At 49.6% G+C, this 15,110-nt stretch overlaps 2 protein-coding genes across 4 annotated transcripts in view; both read right to left on the bottom strand.

Annotated features, from left to right (window-relative positions):
- LOC115541827 (protein FAM117B) overlaps window positions 1–2,759 on the bottom strand; it is a 16,239-nt gene extending 13,480 nt beyond the window's left edge. For both annotated transcript variants that reach the window (XM_030353697.1, XM_030353698.1), the window contains exon 1: window positions 1–2,759. This exon is cut by the window's left edge and continues 494 nt beyond it. The gene's annotated coding sequence lies outside the window, so the exon portion shown is untranslated.
- Window positions 2,760–2,799: 40 nt separating this feature from the next.
- LOC115541821 (bone morphogenetic protein receptor type-2) overlaps window positions 2,800–15,110 on the bottom strand; it is a 46,518-nt gene continuing 34,207 nt past the window's right edge. The window contains exons 7-13 of one of the 2 annotated variants that reach the window (XM_030353687.1): window positions 13,616–13,730; window positions 9,743–9,903; window positions 9,240–9,387; window positions 8,133–8,269; window positions 6,830–7,002; window positions 4,520–5,853; window positions 2,800–3,120 (exon numbers count right to left, since the gene is read on the bottom strand). In XM_030353687.1, coding sequence (XP_030209547.1) covers window positions 2,813–3,120; window positions 4,520–5,853; window positions 6,830–7,002; window positions 8,133–8,269; window positions 9,240–9,387; window positions 9,743–9,903; window positions 13,616–13,730 — 2,376 coding nt within the window. In that variant the 3' untranslated portion in view covers window positions 2,800–2,812. Of the gene's footprint in view, window positions 3,121–4,489; window positions 5,854–6,829; window positions 7,003–8,132; window positions 8,270–9,239; window positions 9,388–9,742; window positions 9,904–13,615; window positions 13,731–15,110 lie in introns of both variants that reach the window. The other variant, XM_030353689.1, reaches the window with a different exon arrangement.

Genomic DNA, 15,110 nt, shown 5'->3' with positions numbered 1-15,110 from the left:
CCGAAAGGGCCGTGGATAAGGAGGAGCTGAGGGGAGCGGTGATGCTGGGCTGAGGATGGGGGGTTCACAACAGCAGCGGAACGTCGCGTTGCGTAGAGGTGACGTAGAGCGGCAGCGCCGCACGGGCTCGTGCTGATGCTGCAGTTGCTAGGGCGCGCGGAGAAGATGGCAGAGAGAAGGAGGCCAGAGGTAAAGATGGAGTACGATGCGAGGGGGGGGGGTGTCGCCCCCGTGTGGCCGTGAGCGGTGGCGCGGCGCTGCGTTGACTAAAATTAGAGTGAATGATGTTGAATCGACACGTCACGTTTTTGGGCAGAATTTTTGCATATTTATGTTTTATAATTTAGCTATTTTTATGACATAAAATAGCGGGAGGGTTGTGGAGTTACACTTGCAAAAAACAAAAACTATTTAAAAAATGCTTTTGAGCCATCGAATCAATAAATATAAAAAGGACATAAAATATCAATATTAACATGGGCGAGAACAAAAAAACGCTTGTTTGAGAAACACCAACATTTCTTTCATACATTTATTTAGACTTAGCAGAGGCAGAGCAACAGTAGCCGTCAAACGCAAAAAACAGAACTCCATAAAAATGATGGCAATATCAACGCGGTACACATATACATGTTGGTTATTTTTCTTCCATCATACAAAGTTACAAGCTACAAAGACGTAAACGGGACGTCTTTCTGTTTCGCCCAAAAAGCATCGCTCAAAAGACAGAAAAAGGTGACGTTTCAGCGCGCCTGTACAGCGAAAAAGAACCCAGCATGTGGAAAGACACACAGCGCATGCGCACACACAGACACACATGATCACTCTCTCACAAACACACACTCGTTCACACACACAAATGAAACAAGAGGCAGAAATTAAATCCAGCGTTATTCCAACGTTTAATTTCTTTAAATGTCAACTTTTCTTTTTAAAAAGACATCAAACAGCGTTCAGGCGGTTTCCTGTCTCAGTCAGGTGGCGTAGTTCAAACTGTATCTAAGGGCGGGACTAAACGTAGGACCGGATGTGGTTTTTGATCATTCATAATTTACGATTGGGTGATAGGCCTACATCAGTCTTCAATGTCTATAACCCCCCTCCCCCCTTACAATTGGTTGGAATGTTCAGCCCCGCCCATCAGAACATTGTGACACGATCAAGAAAAACCATATCCGCTTTTAGAGGAAGGTAGGTTTAGCTTATTTTAGAGTTTAATGTAGAAATGGATAAATATGGTTGGTTATACGAGTGGGGGGTAAATACGTCAATTTCCATTTTGTTCGGTCTTTAAAAGAGCTACGATACTATACTTCGTAAGTGTTCTCTGGCCATTTTGACGGACAGCGATAGATGGAGACAGACAGACAGACAGACAGACAATTAGACAAAAACTGACAAATGTACAAGACAGGACGTCCAGGGTATAAGGACTACAGATTGATGTTGTACGCCAAAAGGGGTCCTTAGAGCCACGACAACTCCGTCGCTTGGTTTGTCGTCGTCACGACGACTCCATCGCTTCGTTCGTCATCTCCCCAGCTCGCTCGTGATTGTAATAAAAAAAATTAAAATTAAAACGCATTAAAAAATACGTCCAGACATTGCAGTGTTGAGCCATTCCAGGTGCGGTTGCTGTGCGTAATAAAAATCCTCCATTTTGTTCAATCGGTGGAACTGAGTTTTGATTGTGAGGGCCTCATACTACCTCCCCCTCCTCCGTAGAACAGCAATTGTATGTCAGATTGATTCTCGGTGTTGAGGAGAGAGAGGGGGGGGAGGATGTCTGTACACTGAGCGCTAGTCCAGAGACAGGAAGGAGAGATTGGGCGACTCGGTCGATTGTAGAACGATTGATTGTGACTATTTGGAAGTGCAACATAGATTAACTATTGACATAGCACATTGATAAAAAAAAAAAGGCTTAACAAATGGGAAACTTAAAAAAAAAAATCATCTAAAAGCTATATTCTATTGCACATTTAAAAAAAATGATGATACAAAGAATGGGTACATAGCGAAAGGACATGATTGCATACAAATTGGGAAAAAAGTCTTTTTTTTGTCTTTAAGACGGACGATTATTGTTTTTTTTACAGAGCTTTACTCTCTGCTTGTCGTTGACCCAAACAATAACAAACAAAATAAAACAAAAAAACTAAATAAGAAAATTATAAAAAATAAAATTAAATCCAAAAAATGTTGATTGTTTCCCGTCGCCGATTTAAAGACCGCCTCCGATTCCGCGGTCATCGTGGCAACACAGTCAGACTCGCGTCCATCTGGTCCAAAGTGCATCTCTGGGGGAACCACAGCGTCCACACGCGACGGAACGATTCAGTTGAAAACCAAACGAAAGACCACAAAAATACAACTCAGAAACATCGACCAACCAACAGGCTAACGACAGACATCAAACTCAAACGTACCACCGCGACCGGAGCCAATGAGAATGCTGCATAGCTGGATTTCCATTTAAAGCGACGCACGGATAAAAAGAGTCACATGGAGGAGGGGGAGAGGAGGTGGGGGGGGGGGCGGCGTGGGGGCGCTAGCGCGGTCTGTAGAACCAAACAAATAAAATCGTTGCTGTACACGACCACCCGGGGCGGGTTTTCCCGCTCGCACGATCCATAGCTTCCTCTTGCTGACGACCAAGAACAAACAAAACAACAAACAAACAAAAACAAACTAACAGGTTTAGTGTCAGATTTTGGGGGGAGGGGAAAAGAGAAGAGTGGGGGGGGGGGGGGGGGGGGGGGGGGGGGGGGGGGGGGGGGGGGGGGGGGGGGGGGGGGGGGGGGGGCGGCGTTCACACTAGAGTGTCGCTGGGATCCCCGGCGAAGACGGCGGTGGCCGATTTGGGCCGGCCCCGGGCCTGCGTGGCGTGGACGTTGGAGCCGCCCTGGTGGTGGTGAGGGTGGTGGTGGTGGTGGCAGTTGTGGTGGTTGCTGTTGTTGTTGTTGTCGTCGTCGTCGTCGTCGTCCCCGGTGCCCCTGGTGTCCATGGCGATGACCCAGGTGGTGGGACGCCAGCGCTTCAGGGAGTACGGCGTCTTGACGCGCTTCTTGATCTTATCACCCGTGCCGGCGCTGCCGTCCCGGTGCCCCAGCTCCTCCCCTGTGGGGGGGGGGGGGGGGGGGGGACACACAGTCACACACTAGCACAGCATGGTGCAGGACACACACACACACACACACTGGAAAGGCCTTCCAGGGTCAAGGCTATCCTATATTTAAGTTTTAATCGATCTTTATTGATTAATTTCATTTCTTGAGGGATTTTTGTTAATCATATTTAGTGTTTTTTGTCAATTTTATATTTTCTAGAAGTGACATTATCCATAACTAGAAGGACAATACACACTTTATAATATGTGCATGGAAAGGGTATAAAATTGTATTAACAATATCTACAAAACTTATTTAAAAGTAATAGTCAAAAGTAATATATATTTCTATTGTTATCATATACTCCTCACAGCTCTCCTGTTCATAATCTACTGATTATACTTGATTCAATAATCATGTAAAAAATCCTCAAGGCAGGATGAAAACTTGAAATGTACAGCTTTGCACCAGATAAATATTTGAAAATAAATTATGACTTTAGAAGTAGTAGTTAGGTTTGTATTGTTGAGTTAGTGCATAATGATTAGTAGGCTAATAGAATATTAATACAAAGCTAGTTACTAGTTAGTGTTTAGATCATTTATAACATTTGCTGAGTATTGCTTCACAATTTTAACTATTTGTGTAATCTGGTTGGATGAGTTTCAGATTTGGGCCTTCCCCCTCATTTATACCAATATGTAAACTACACAAGTAATCATGATGCAAGAAGCACGTTGACTCTACAAGAAGTAGATTAGGCCAGCTAGACAATACTAGACTAGGATGACTAGACTAGGATGACTAGATAAAACTAGGATGACTAGATTAGACTAGGATGACCAAATTATACTAGATTAAACCAGATAGACAAGACTAGACCAGGATGACCAGACTAGACTAGGATGACTAGATTAGACTAGGATGACTAGACTAGACTAGGATGACTAGATTAAACCAGATAACCAAGACTAGACCAGGATGACTAGATTAGACTAGAAAAACTAGATTAGTCTAGACTAGACTAGAGTAGACCAAGACGACTAAAAGGACTAGATAATACTAGATTAAATCTAGGATGACTAGATTAGACTATACTAGACTAGGATGACTAGATTGAACCAGATAACCAAGACTAGACCAGGATGACTAGATTATACTAGAAAGACTAGGTTAGTCTAGACTAGACTAGAATAGACCAGGACGACTAGAATAAACCAGGAAGACTAGACTAGGGAGACTAGATTAGACCAGACGGACAAGGCTAGATTAGGAGGCCGGGATTAGTCAGGGGGTTAGTGGTTGATCAGTGGGCGGGGGGGTTGCTATAGCGTGAGCGGCTGGCTCACGCGGCGGCGGCGCCTCGGTCTTGTCCTCACCGCGGTTACGGCTCTACTGCGCCAGCTCACCTAGCGAGGCCAGGTCGCGCGTGGTGAACGACAGGTCCAGCGAGTTGGGCCTCTCGGGCCGCCTCCCCCGCGACTGCCTCAGAAGCCCCTCCCCCCGCATGGTGACCGCCGTGGCCGTGGCCGGCGCGGGGGGGTCGGCGCCGCCCGCCGGCGGCCCGTTCTCGGGGCCCGTCTCCTCCGTCTGCTGCTGCTGCTCCTCTGGCGCCCCCCCCTCCTCCCCGGGCCCCTCACCCTCGCCCTCGCCCTCGCCGCGGCCCCGCCCCGTGTTGCTGTTGTTGTTGTTGCTGTTGGGCCGCGCTGACATCAGCGGCCCCGCCGGCTCCCGCTCCCGGCTCAGCAGGGGCTCGTGCTCGTCGGGGCTTGCCGTGATCACGCCCAGGCTCAGCCGGCCGTCGCCGCCGCCGTTCGCCTGCCCGTTGGCGGTCACGCTCCCGTTGGCGCCGACGCCGCCGTTGCTGCGGAGATCGCGCCGGACGGGCAGGTTGTTGGTGCCGGCGTTGCCGCGGTGCGCCGACTCGCCGGCGGCGGACGCCGCGGCGCCCACGCCCACGTTGGTGGTCTTGGCGCCCTCCACCTGCCGCAGGTTGGACTTCCCCGAGCGGCCGAACTTGAAGCGCAGCGCGGAGGAGGAGCCCTCCTTCTTGGGGGGCTTGGTGCGCAGCGGCAGGCTGGACGGCCGCTTGGGCAGGTTCTGCTGCTTGGGCAGCGGGAAGGCGGCAGGCGGCATGGGGGAGGAGCCCCCCGAGGCCGCGCCTGCTCCCCCCGCCCCGCCGCCGCCGCCGCCGCCGCCGCCCGCCTCCGACGCCCCGCCCGCCATCTTGATGAGCGGGTAGAGCAGGCTGGAGCTGCCGGGGCTCAGCGGGTCGGGCGAGCAGAACTGCTTCTGCGAGTGCTCCACCAGGTTCTCGTCCGAGCTCTCCTTCAGGTTCTTGTCCACCTCCTTGGGGTCCAGCTTGGTGGTCTCCAGGTCCTCCTGGGTGAGGTGCAGGCACACGGGGACCGCCGGGGCGCCCCCCGCCGAGCCCTCCGACTCCGAGAGCAGGGTGGTGGTGGTGGTGGTGGAGGGGCTGCCGCCGCCGCCGCCGCCGCCGCCGCCGCCGCTACCCTCGGGGCTGGGCAGCCGCGCGCTGGCCTGCTGCTGCCGCTCCTGGTTGATGGAGTTGCGGTCGCGCTCGCCGGGCGGGGGCCCCGTGCGCACGCCGGAGCCCCCCAGAGCCGGGGGCCCGCCGGCGGGGTGGCCATCCGCCGGGCCGTTCTTGGCCACGCCCTCCTGCTCCTCGATGTAGGAGGAGGGCTGGTCCGGGAAGGGCCCCGACTTGGGGGTCATGCGGTTCCTGGAACCACGAGGAAACATTTTATGGACACACACACACAAAAAAAAATTAAAAAAAAAATATATATATATATACTCACATCCATTTCAGCATATGTATATTTTTATATATTTACCACATGTATTTCAAAAATGAGTGTATGAATGTTAATGTCTTTACGTGGTGGACATGGGGTTGGGGTTGTGTGTGTCTATGTGTGTGTGTGTGTGTGTCTGTGCGTGCGTGCGTGCGTGCGTGTGTGTACCTCTCGTTGTGCAGCGTGGTGGACATGGGGTTGGGGTTGAGTTGTGTGTGTGTGTGTGTGTGTATGTGTGTGTGCGTGTGTGTGTGAGGGTGTACCTCGTTGTGCAGCATGGTGGACATGGGGTTGGGGTTGAGTTGTGTGTGTGTGTGTGTGTCTGTGCGTGCGTGAGTGTGTGTGTGTGTACCTCTCGTTGTGCAGCGTGGTGGACATGGGGTTGGGGTTGAGTTGTGTGTGTGTGTGTATGTGTGTGCGTGTGTGTGTGAGTGTGTACCTCTCGTTGTGCAGCGTGGTGGACATGGGGTTGGGGTTGAGTTGTGTGTGTGTGTGTGTGTGAGTGTGTGTGTGAGTGTGTACCTCTTGTTGTGCAGCGTGGTGGACATGGGGTTGGGGTTGAGTTGTGTGTCTGTGTGTGTGTGTGTCTGTGCGTGCGTGCGTGTGTGAGTGTGTACCTCTCGTTGTGCAGCGTGGTGGACATGGGGTTGGGGTTGAGTTGTGTGTGTGTGTGTGTGAGTGTGAGTGTGTGTGTGCGTGTGCGTGAGTGTGTACCTCTCGTTGTGCAGCGTGGTGGACATGGGGTTGGGGTTGAGTTGTGTGTGTGTGTGTGTGTCTGTGCGTGCGTGCGTGTGTGTGTGTGTGTACCTCTCGTTGTGCAGCGTGGTGGACATGGGGTTGGGGTTGAGTTGTGTGTGTGTGTGTGTGTGCGTGTGTGTGTGCGTGTGCGTGAGTGTGTACCTCTCGTTGTGCAGCGTGGTGGACATGGGGTTCAGCGTGGGGCTGACGGACTTGGAGCGGTCCCAGATGAGCAGCAGCTCGGCCAGCCGCTCCTCAGCGCACTGGGCTGTGAGCCGGGCCTCGGCGTCCTGGTCCCAGCAGTCCTCCATGGTCTCCTTCAGGGAGCGCACCGCCTGGACCCCCCCCCGGGACAACACCGTGAGATAAACAACCAAACAACCTCCACCAAACACACCCCCCCGGGACAACGCGGTGAGATAAACAACCAAAAAACCTCAACTAAACACACACCCCCCCCCGGGACAACACAGTTAGATAAAGAACCAAACAATCTCAACCACACACACACACACACACACACACACACACACACACACACACACACACACACACACACACACACACACACACACACACACACACACACACACACACCCGTGACAACACAGTTAGATAAAGAACCACCAACCTCAACTACACACACAAACACACACACACACCCCTGAAACACAGTTAGATAAAGAACCTAACAACCTCAACTACACACACACACAACGGGACAACATAGTTCGATGAAGGCCCAAACAAACTCAACTAAACACACACCGAACAACAGTTAGTTAAAGAACCAAACAACCTCAACTACACACACACACACACCTGGAACAACACAGTGAGATAAAGAAACAAACAACCAAGTTATACTCTTCTACACCCAAAAGCTATCTAAAGTGTACCCCAGACAAGCTAAACTTTACCCAAGAACAGAACCAAGCTCAAGTGTCCTCGAAATAAGCTAAACTTTACACAGCAACACAAACAAGTTAACGGCACCACAATCAAGCTAAATTTTACACAGACAGAAGCTAGCTGAAGTGTACCCCAAACAAGCTACATTTCACACACCAACAGAACCTAGCTAAAGTCTACCCCAAACAGACTACACTTTACAGAGCAACACAAACAAGGTAAACTACCAAAATCCAGCCAAACCTTCCACACCAACACAATGAGCCTTCTTGGGGGGGTTTGCACAACCAGCACAACCAGGCTAAACTACTACAACAAACAAAGAAACAGGCTAAACCCAACAATACTTTCAAATTAGACAGTAGCTTTACCGTATATCTGGACCTTTCTGGAAGGACTACAATTTTTATTTTTTTAACTTATTTTTAGGAATTACTATATTTTGCTACGCTTTGCACAAAACAGCTGACGGGTTGACTTGCACACACCCACGACTAAACGGGCTACACCCACACTTGCTAAGCCACACCCACACCCGCTAAGCCACACCCACCAGGCTGTTCTCCTTCCAGGCCTCAGGGAACTTGGGCCGCTGCTTCTCGCGTGACACCAGCACCTGCATGTCCTCGAACACGGGATGGTTCCCCGCCTCAGCCTGGAAGGCCACCTGGTACTCTGGGACAGACTCACCTGGAGAGGGAGGGGGAGAGGGAGGGGGAGATAGGGAGAGAGCCAGGAGGAGGGAGAGAGAATGAGAAAGAATGCGAGTAAAATCGAGAGAGAGTGAGCGAAAGAGATATGGGGAGGAGGAGGGGGAAGGCAGAGAAGGGGAGAAAGACATGCAGGGAAAGAGAAAGAATAAGCAAGACAAAGATAGAGAAAAAGGAAGGAGGTTAGGACCCACTGTAACAAAACAACTTTATTTAATAGAAACAAGGGAGGGACACAATCAACAGAGCATGGAATGCTTGGTCAAATGGCCGTCAAACTCGGGACCGAAGGCCTTCAAAGAAGATTTGGACTCTGTACGGCATAATTGTTGACCGCCCGGCAGACTCAACAGCTGCAGTCGATATGTGGACAAACGGAGAGACAAACAAAACCCTGCAAACCTCAAGGTTTTTTGTTTAACTGTCGCCTCTAAATGAAAGAATGACTTCAAAGTCCATATCTTCTGAATGCGATGGATAACAACTACCCAGCATGCAATACTACATATGCTGACCACTTCAATGTTTCTTTATGCATATGTAGTATGGTAGTGTTGTAATAATGTTTTTTTGTGTGTCGTTGTGTAATAGTGTTCCATATCTCAGTACAACAGGCCTGTACATGTTTTTACATTGTGTTGTATTGTAGTTTAGAATTATAGTATAGTATAGTATAGTATAGTATAGCATAGTATAGTATAGTATATTGTTATACTACCAGGGAAGAGGTCAATACACCAGGCCCAGGGCGTACATGTTGTGTAGTACTATTGTGTAGTACTATAGTATAGTGTAGTATTATAGTATAGTATAGTGTTATATTACCAGGGAAGAGGTCAGTACACCTCATGAGGGTCTCCCAGTACACCAGGCCCAGGGCGTACATGTTGTGTAGTACTATTGTGTAGTACTATAGTATAGTGTAGTATTATAGTATAGTGTTATATTACCAGGGAAGAGGTCAGTACACCTCATGAAGGTCTCCCAGTACACCAGGCCCAGGGCGTACATGTCCACCTGTTTCAGGGCTGACTCACAGTCCCTCAGGTTGACCGCGCCCTCCAAGACCTCCGGGGCCATGTAGCGGATCGTACCAACCTGGGAGGACAGGGGGGGAGAGGAGTGAGGACGTTGGACGAGGAGCATGGGGCTTTGGGGATTGAGGGAAAGATGGTCGAGAGAGAGAGAGAGAGAGAGAGAGAGAGAGAGAGAGAGGGAGAGAGAGAGAGAGAGAGAGAGAGAGAGAGAGAGAGAGAGAGAGAGAGAGAGAGAGAGAGAGAGAGAGAGAGAGAGAGAGAGAACATCCTGTCCGGCCCACAAACACACTTAAATTTAAAAGCCCCTTGTGAAATCCTTATCCTCTTCCCCACATCAGTTTCAGGAACAACAGAGACATTTTGTGGAACGCAACAGGAACACAAGGCGTGACTCCGCCTCTCTTCCGGGCGCTGACCTCGCTGATGGCAGCGTTGTCCTCCTCGCCGTGGCGCTGTGGGCGGTTCCCCGTGAGCTTCATGGAGAGGCCGAAGTCGATGATGACGCAGGCGCCGTCCGCCTTCACCAGGATGTTACGACTGTTCAGGTCCCGGTGGGAGACGGCGGGCTTGTACAGGTCTGGGGGAGGGAGGGAGGGAGGGAGGGAGGGAGGGAGGAGGGGGAAAGGTGTTAAGGCAGGAGGGAGGGAGGAGGGGTGAAAGGGAGGGAGAATGGGAGGGAGGGAGGGGGGCGAAAAGGAGGGAGGGAGGGAGGGAGGGAGAGAGAGAAGGAGGGGGGAGAAAGGGAGGGAGAAGGGGGGGAAAAGGAGGGAAGGAGGGAGAGAGGGAGGAGGGGAGGAAGGAGGGAGAGAGAATGGAGGAAGGGAGGGAGGGAGAGAGAGAGAGAGAGGACGGAAGGAGAGAGAGAGGGAGTTTACATTGTTATTTTTCCTTCGCATTTTTAACTGCTTTGGCAATGTCCGTGTTTATTTTCCATGCCAGTACAGCACTCTGGAATTTAATGGAATGAGAGAGTGAAGAATAGAGAGGGAGGGAGACCGAGAGAGCGACAGAGAGAGAGAGAGAGAGAGAGAGAGAGAGAGAGAGAGAGAGAGAGAGAGAGAGAGAGAGAGAGAGAGAGAGAGAGAGAAAGAGGAGTGGGAGAGAAATAGATAGATGGAGAAATAGGGAGAGTGACTCATATATCAATAGAGAGGGAGCGAATGATGGAGAGTGAGAGAGATAGCGATTATGGGACAATAAAAAAAATAAAGAAAGAGAGATGTACATCAGCAAAGCTACCAAATTAACATGTTGTCCATGATTCGTAATTCATAATGTGTATTGCTATTCATTATCCACTTTTAATAAAGAGAAAAAGCTATTAAGGAGGCTTCTTTGTCTGAAGTAAATAAACGCTGTTTGATTGTAATTTTACTTTTAACAAATTTAATCTCATAATCGTCCCACAATGAGATTAAAGGGGTCTCTTGGTGCAATTCCACATTGGCCGCCAGAGGGCGCACGGTCACCGGAAGAGAGGCGCTGTAGTAGGGTCTGGCGGTTGCGGTAGTGCAGGCAGGGCTCGCAAGATACCAGAATAATCGGTATGTTCGAGGCCTCTCTCTCTCTCTCTCTCTCTCTCTCTCTCTCTCTCTCTCTCTCTCTCTCTCTCTCTCTCTCTCTCTCTCTCTCTCTCTCTCTCTCTCTCTCTCTCTCTCTCTCTCTCTCTCTCTCTCTCTCTCTCTCTCTCTCTCTCTCTCTCTCTCTCTCTCTCTCTCTCTCTCTCTCTCTCTCTCTCTCTCTCTCTCCAGTTAATAATCTCTCTCTTTCTCTGTGCATTATCTTCTTTCACTTTTGATCATCCAATTACCTGGGTCTCCATCTTTCTCCCCATTATCGTTATCTCCCTAAGCCTGCCTTGTTCTCTTTTTACATCATTTTAAAACGTCCCTTGTCCTCTCGCTAAATACATAATCATCTATTTAGTCAGTTCTCTCTCTCTCCCTCTCTCTGTCTCTCTCCCTCTCTCGCCACATCATAATCTTTGTCCCTCAACTCTCTCTCTCTACACCATTCTCTATATTCCTGGTCCTCTCTCTCTCTGTCTGTCTCTCACTCCATCATTCTCTATATCCCTGCTCCTCTCTTTCAAGGTTTTTTTAAGAAACTAGCTTGTACAGCAATTTACATTTTAGTAGTTGCAGTTTCGGAAGGCGCCACGCTTGTGCTCAGCACATAAAAGTCCCTCTCTCTCTCTCCCTCTCTCTCTCTCTCTAAAATATTCTCTGTCCCTCTCCCTGTTGTCCACACCGTGTCCTAAGAGACTGGGTCTACAGTCTTGGGGAGGACCTCAGCAGTCCTCTGTGTAAATAGGCCTTTGGCGTGGTTCAGATGTCAACAGGAGACGAGGAGGAGACACAGAAACAGGACCCAGAGAGAGAGGAAGAGAGAGGCAGCGAGAAAGAGGAGAGGACGAGAGACACACAGAGGAAAAGAAGAGATGAGAGAGAGAGAGAGAGAGAGACACACACATACAGAGGGAAAGAAGTGATACGAGATAGAGGGAAAGAAGAGATAGGAGGGAGAGAGAGAGAAAGAAGAGAGGTAGAGAGAGTGCTGACTGTCTGCATCAAATTAGATCCATTAGCCACAGGCCTGTCATCTGAAGCCAAGTTAGTCTCTCTCTCTCTCTCTCTCTCTCTCTCTCTCTCTCTCTCTCTCTCTCTCTCTCTCTCTCTCTCTCTCTCTCTCTCTCTCTCTCTCTCTCTCTCTCTCTCTCTCTCTCTCTCTCTCTCTCTCTCTCTCTCGTTGCCATAGAAGTGGCACAACTCTGTACTTTCTGTGTGTGTATGTGTGTGTGTAGGGGGGGGGGTTATGTGTTCCCTGTGTGTGGTTGTTTTTTCTCTGTGTGTCTGTCTACTCTGTTTGTGTGTCTGTGTGTCTGTTTTTGTTGTCTCTCTGTCTGTGTGTATGTATGTGTTTGTGTGTTTGGGTTCACTGTGGCGTCCTTGAAAATAAAGCCCTGAATGTGTGTGTGTGTGTGTACGCGTGCGTATGTGTGTCTGTGTGTGTGTGCATGTGAAAGAGACGGAGACAGAGAGAGAGAGAGTGAGTCTGTTCGCATGAGAGTTTGTGTGGGTGTGTGTATGCCCATGGGAATGTGTGCTCGCTCATGGGAAAGTGTGTTTGACTATTAGCGGAAAAGTGTGTCAAGTTGTTGTGTGTGGGCCTTTCAGAGGAAACATGCATGTGTGAGTGATTATATCAGTGCGCGTGTGTGTGAGCGCACATACAATTATATGTGTGTGATTATGTATTAGGGATGCACCGAAATCAAAATTCTTGGCCGAAACCGAAACCGAATATGCTGAAACAGTTGGCCGAAAGCCGAAACCGAATACCGAATGTTGCTTTTACTGTTTTTCATTCATTTTGCTTTAATTTTATACCATTGCATAAATCAAACAATTAAATGTCCTTTATAAACTTGTTTGTCTTGCTTTTCAATAAAAAAAATCAATTACAAATTGAATACAAAAATTGTATTTAATACTGAACGTTTTCTAACATTCCAGCAGACCTTATAGCAAGAATTTAAGAACAATGTACCTTTAAAAGGGACCTATTATGCTTCTCGACTTTTATGACCTATAAATGTTGTTATAATGATTGATAGTCATGTTTAACCATGCACAAAAAACGATGTAGATTTTCGGGAAACTCTTCCTCTCATCTGGGCGCTTTCAGCATTCTCTGTCAACCCTCGGTTTCGTCCTTCTCCGCCCCCTCGCCCCCCTTCTGCCAACCCAACTCCATTGTGATTGGTGACCTTCCTTGAAGCGCGCACGGGCAGATTTGACCAGGCATATGGGGGCGCGGCAGGAGTGCCTCTACGTAGATGATTTCCTGGAAATGTGAACAAGTGAAACGCAAACGTTGTCCCGAGTGTTTAGCGCTCTGCACGGCCACCCCAGACTTTATAGGTCATAAAAGTCGAAAAAGCATAATAGGTCCCCTTTAAATAAATGAGTAAAACTTTTTTTTTTTTTTTTTTTTTTTAATAAAAATGTTCGGTGTATTTCTTCCGGCCTTTTTACTCCTTCGGCCGAAACCGAGAATTACGTTTTGGGCCATATTCCGCCGAACATTTTCGGTGGCCGAATATTCGGTGCCTCCCTATTATGTATATATCTGTGTGTATGAGCGCATGTGAATCACTGTGTTAGCGTGTGCGTGTGTGTCTGTCAGTGTGCGTGTGCGTGTGTGTGTGTGTGTGTGTGTGTGTGTGTGTGTGTGTGTGTGTGTGTGTGTGTGTGTGTGTGTGTGTGTGTGTGGGGGGGGGGGCTCACCTCCTTTGCAGAGCTCGGTGTGGAGGTAGGCCAGGCCACGGGTCACAGAGTGCGCCAGCCTACAGCTGCTCCCCCAGTCGTTGGTCTGGAGGCCCAGGTAGCGGTTGAGAGAGCCCTGCACACAGCGGAGAGAGAGAGAGAGAGAGAGGGAGGGGTTAGGAGATGGGTAGGGAGGTGAAGACAGAGAGAGACCAGAGAGAGCGAGAGAGACCAGATACAGACCAGAGATAGAGAGAACTGACAGAGAGAGACCAGAGACACCAGATAGAGAGACAAGAGAGAGGGAGAGCAGACAGAGAGACAAGAGAGAAGGACCATAGAGAGAGACAAGAGAGAGGGAGACCAGACAGAGAGACCAGAGAGACAGAAAGAGGCCGGAGAGGGACCATAGAGAGAGACAAGAGAGAGGGAGACCAGACAGATAGACCGGATTAGAGACCAGAAGGAGACCAGGGAGACAGAAAGAGACCGGAGAAGGACCAGAGAGAGACCGGAGAGAGGGAGGACGGGGAGAGACAGAAAGGGACCAGAGAGACAGAAAAAGACCGGAGAGGGACCAGAGAGAGACCAGAGAGAGACCAGAGAGAGGGAGACTGGGGAGAGACAGAAAGGGACCAGAGAGACAGAAAAAGACCGGAGAGGGACCAGAGAGAGACCAGAGAGAGGGAGACCGGGGAGAGACAGAAAGGGACCAGAGAGACAGAAAGAGACCGGAGAGGGAGGGAGACGGAGAGAGAAAGACCAGAGTGAGACCAGGGATGAATTAAAGAGTAATGGTGGAAAGACAAAGGTGTAGCAGAGGCTAGAGGGATGGATGATAAGAGGAAGATAAAGATAGAGGGTAAAGACGAGGAGGGCCGCAGTGGGGGAGGCAGGCAGGAAGTGAGCCAGGGAGAAGAAATCTGAGAGGAAACCAAGAAGAGCGCTGAGAACAGTAGACAGGAAGGAAGGGGAGGGGGGACACAAGGGGAGGGCCAGGGAGGACCGAAATAAAAAGAGAAACACAATGTCCAGCGTGGAGGTCACAATGGTTACAATGCTGGGCACGGTAGAGAGAGAGGGATGGAGAGAGAAAGATGAAGAGAGACAGAGACAGAGACAGAGACAGAGAGAGAGACAGAGACAGAGACAGAGAGAGAGACAGAGAGAGAGACAGAGACAGAGACAGAGAGAGAGACAGAGACAGAGACAGAGAGAGAGAGAGAGAGAGAGAGAGACAGAGAGAGAGAGAGACTCGCCAGGGTAACTTTAGGTTCAAATCATAAACATAAACATCTGCTCTTTGAGGTTCAAATCTCACACAACAGCACATATTAACCGATGCCTATCGACCTCTGTTGTTTTAGGTTCTGACCCCCAACTACAGCATAGATTAACCTCTGCTCTTCTGGGTCCCAGCCCTATTAATAGCAGGCATCCACTCCTCCACAGACCCCAGTGTTCTGCAGATATCGTCCTCCACTACTCTGGGTCCAAACCCCCCAGTTTGGGCCTA

The sequence above is a fragment of the Gadus morhua genome, chromosome 4 (assembly GCF_902167405.1).
Source record: "Gadus morhua chromosome 4, gadMor3.0, whole genome shotgun sequence".
In the NCBI taxonomy this organism is placed as follows: domain Eukaryota; kingdom Metazoa; phylum Chordata; class Actinopteri; order Gadiformes; family Gadidae; genus Gadus; species Gadus morhua.
Note: the sequence above shows the minus strand (reverse complement) of the source record. Positions and strands in the feature narration are given on the sequence as shown.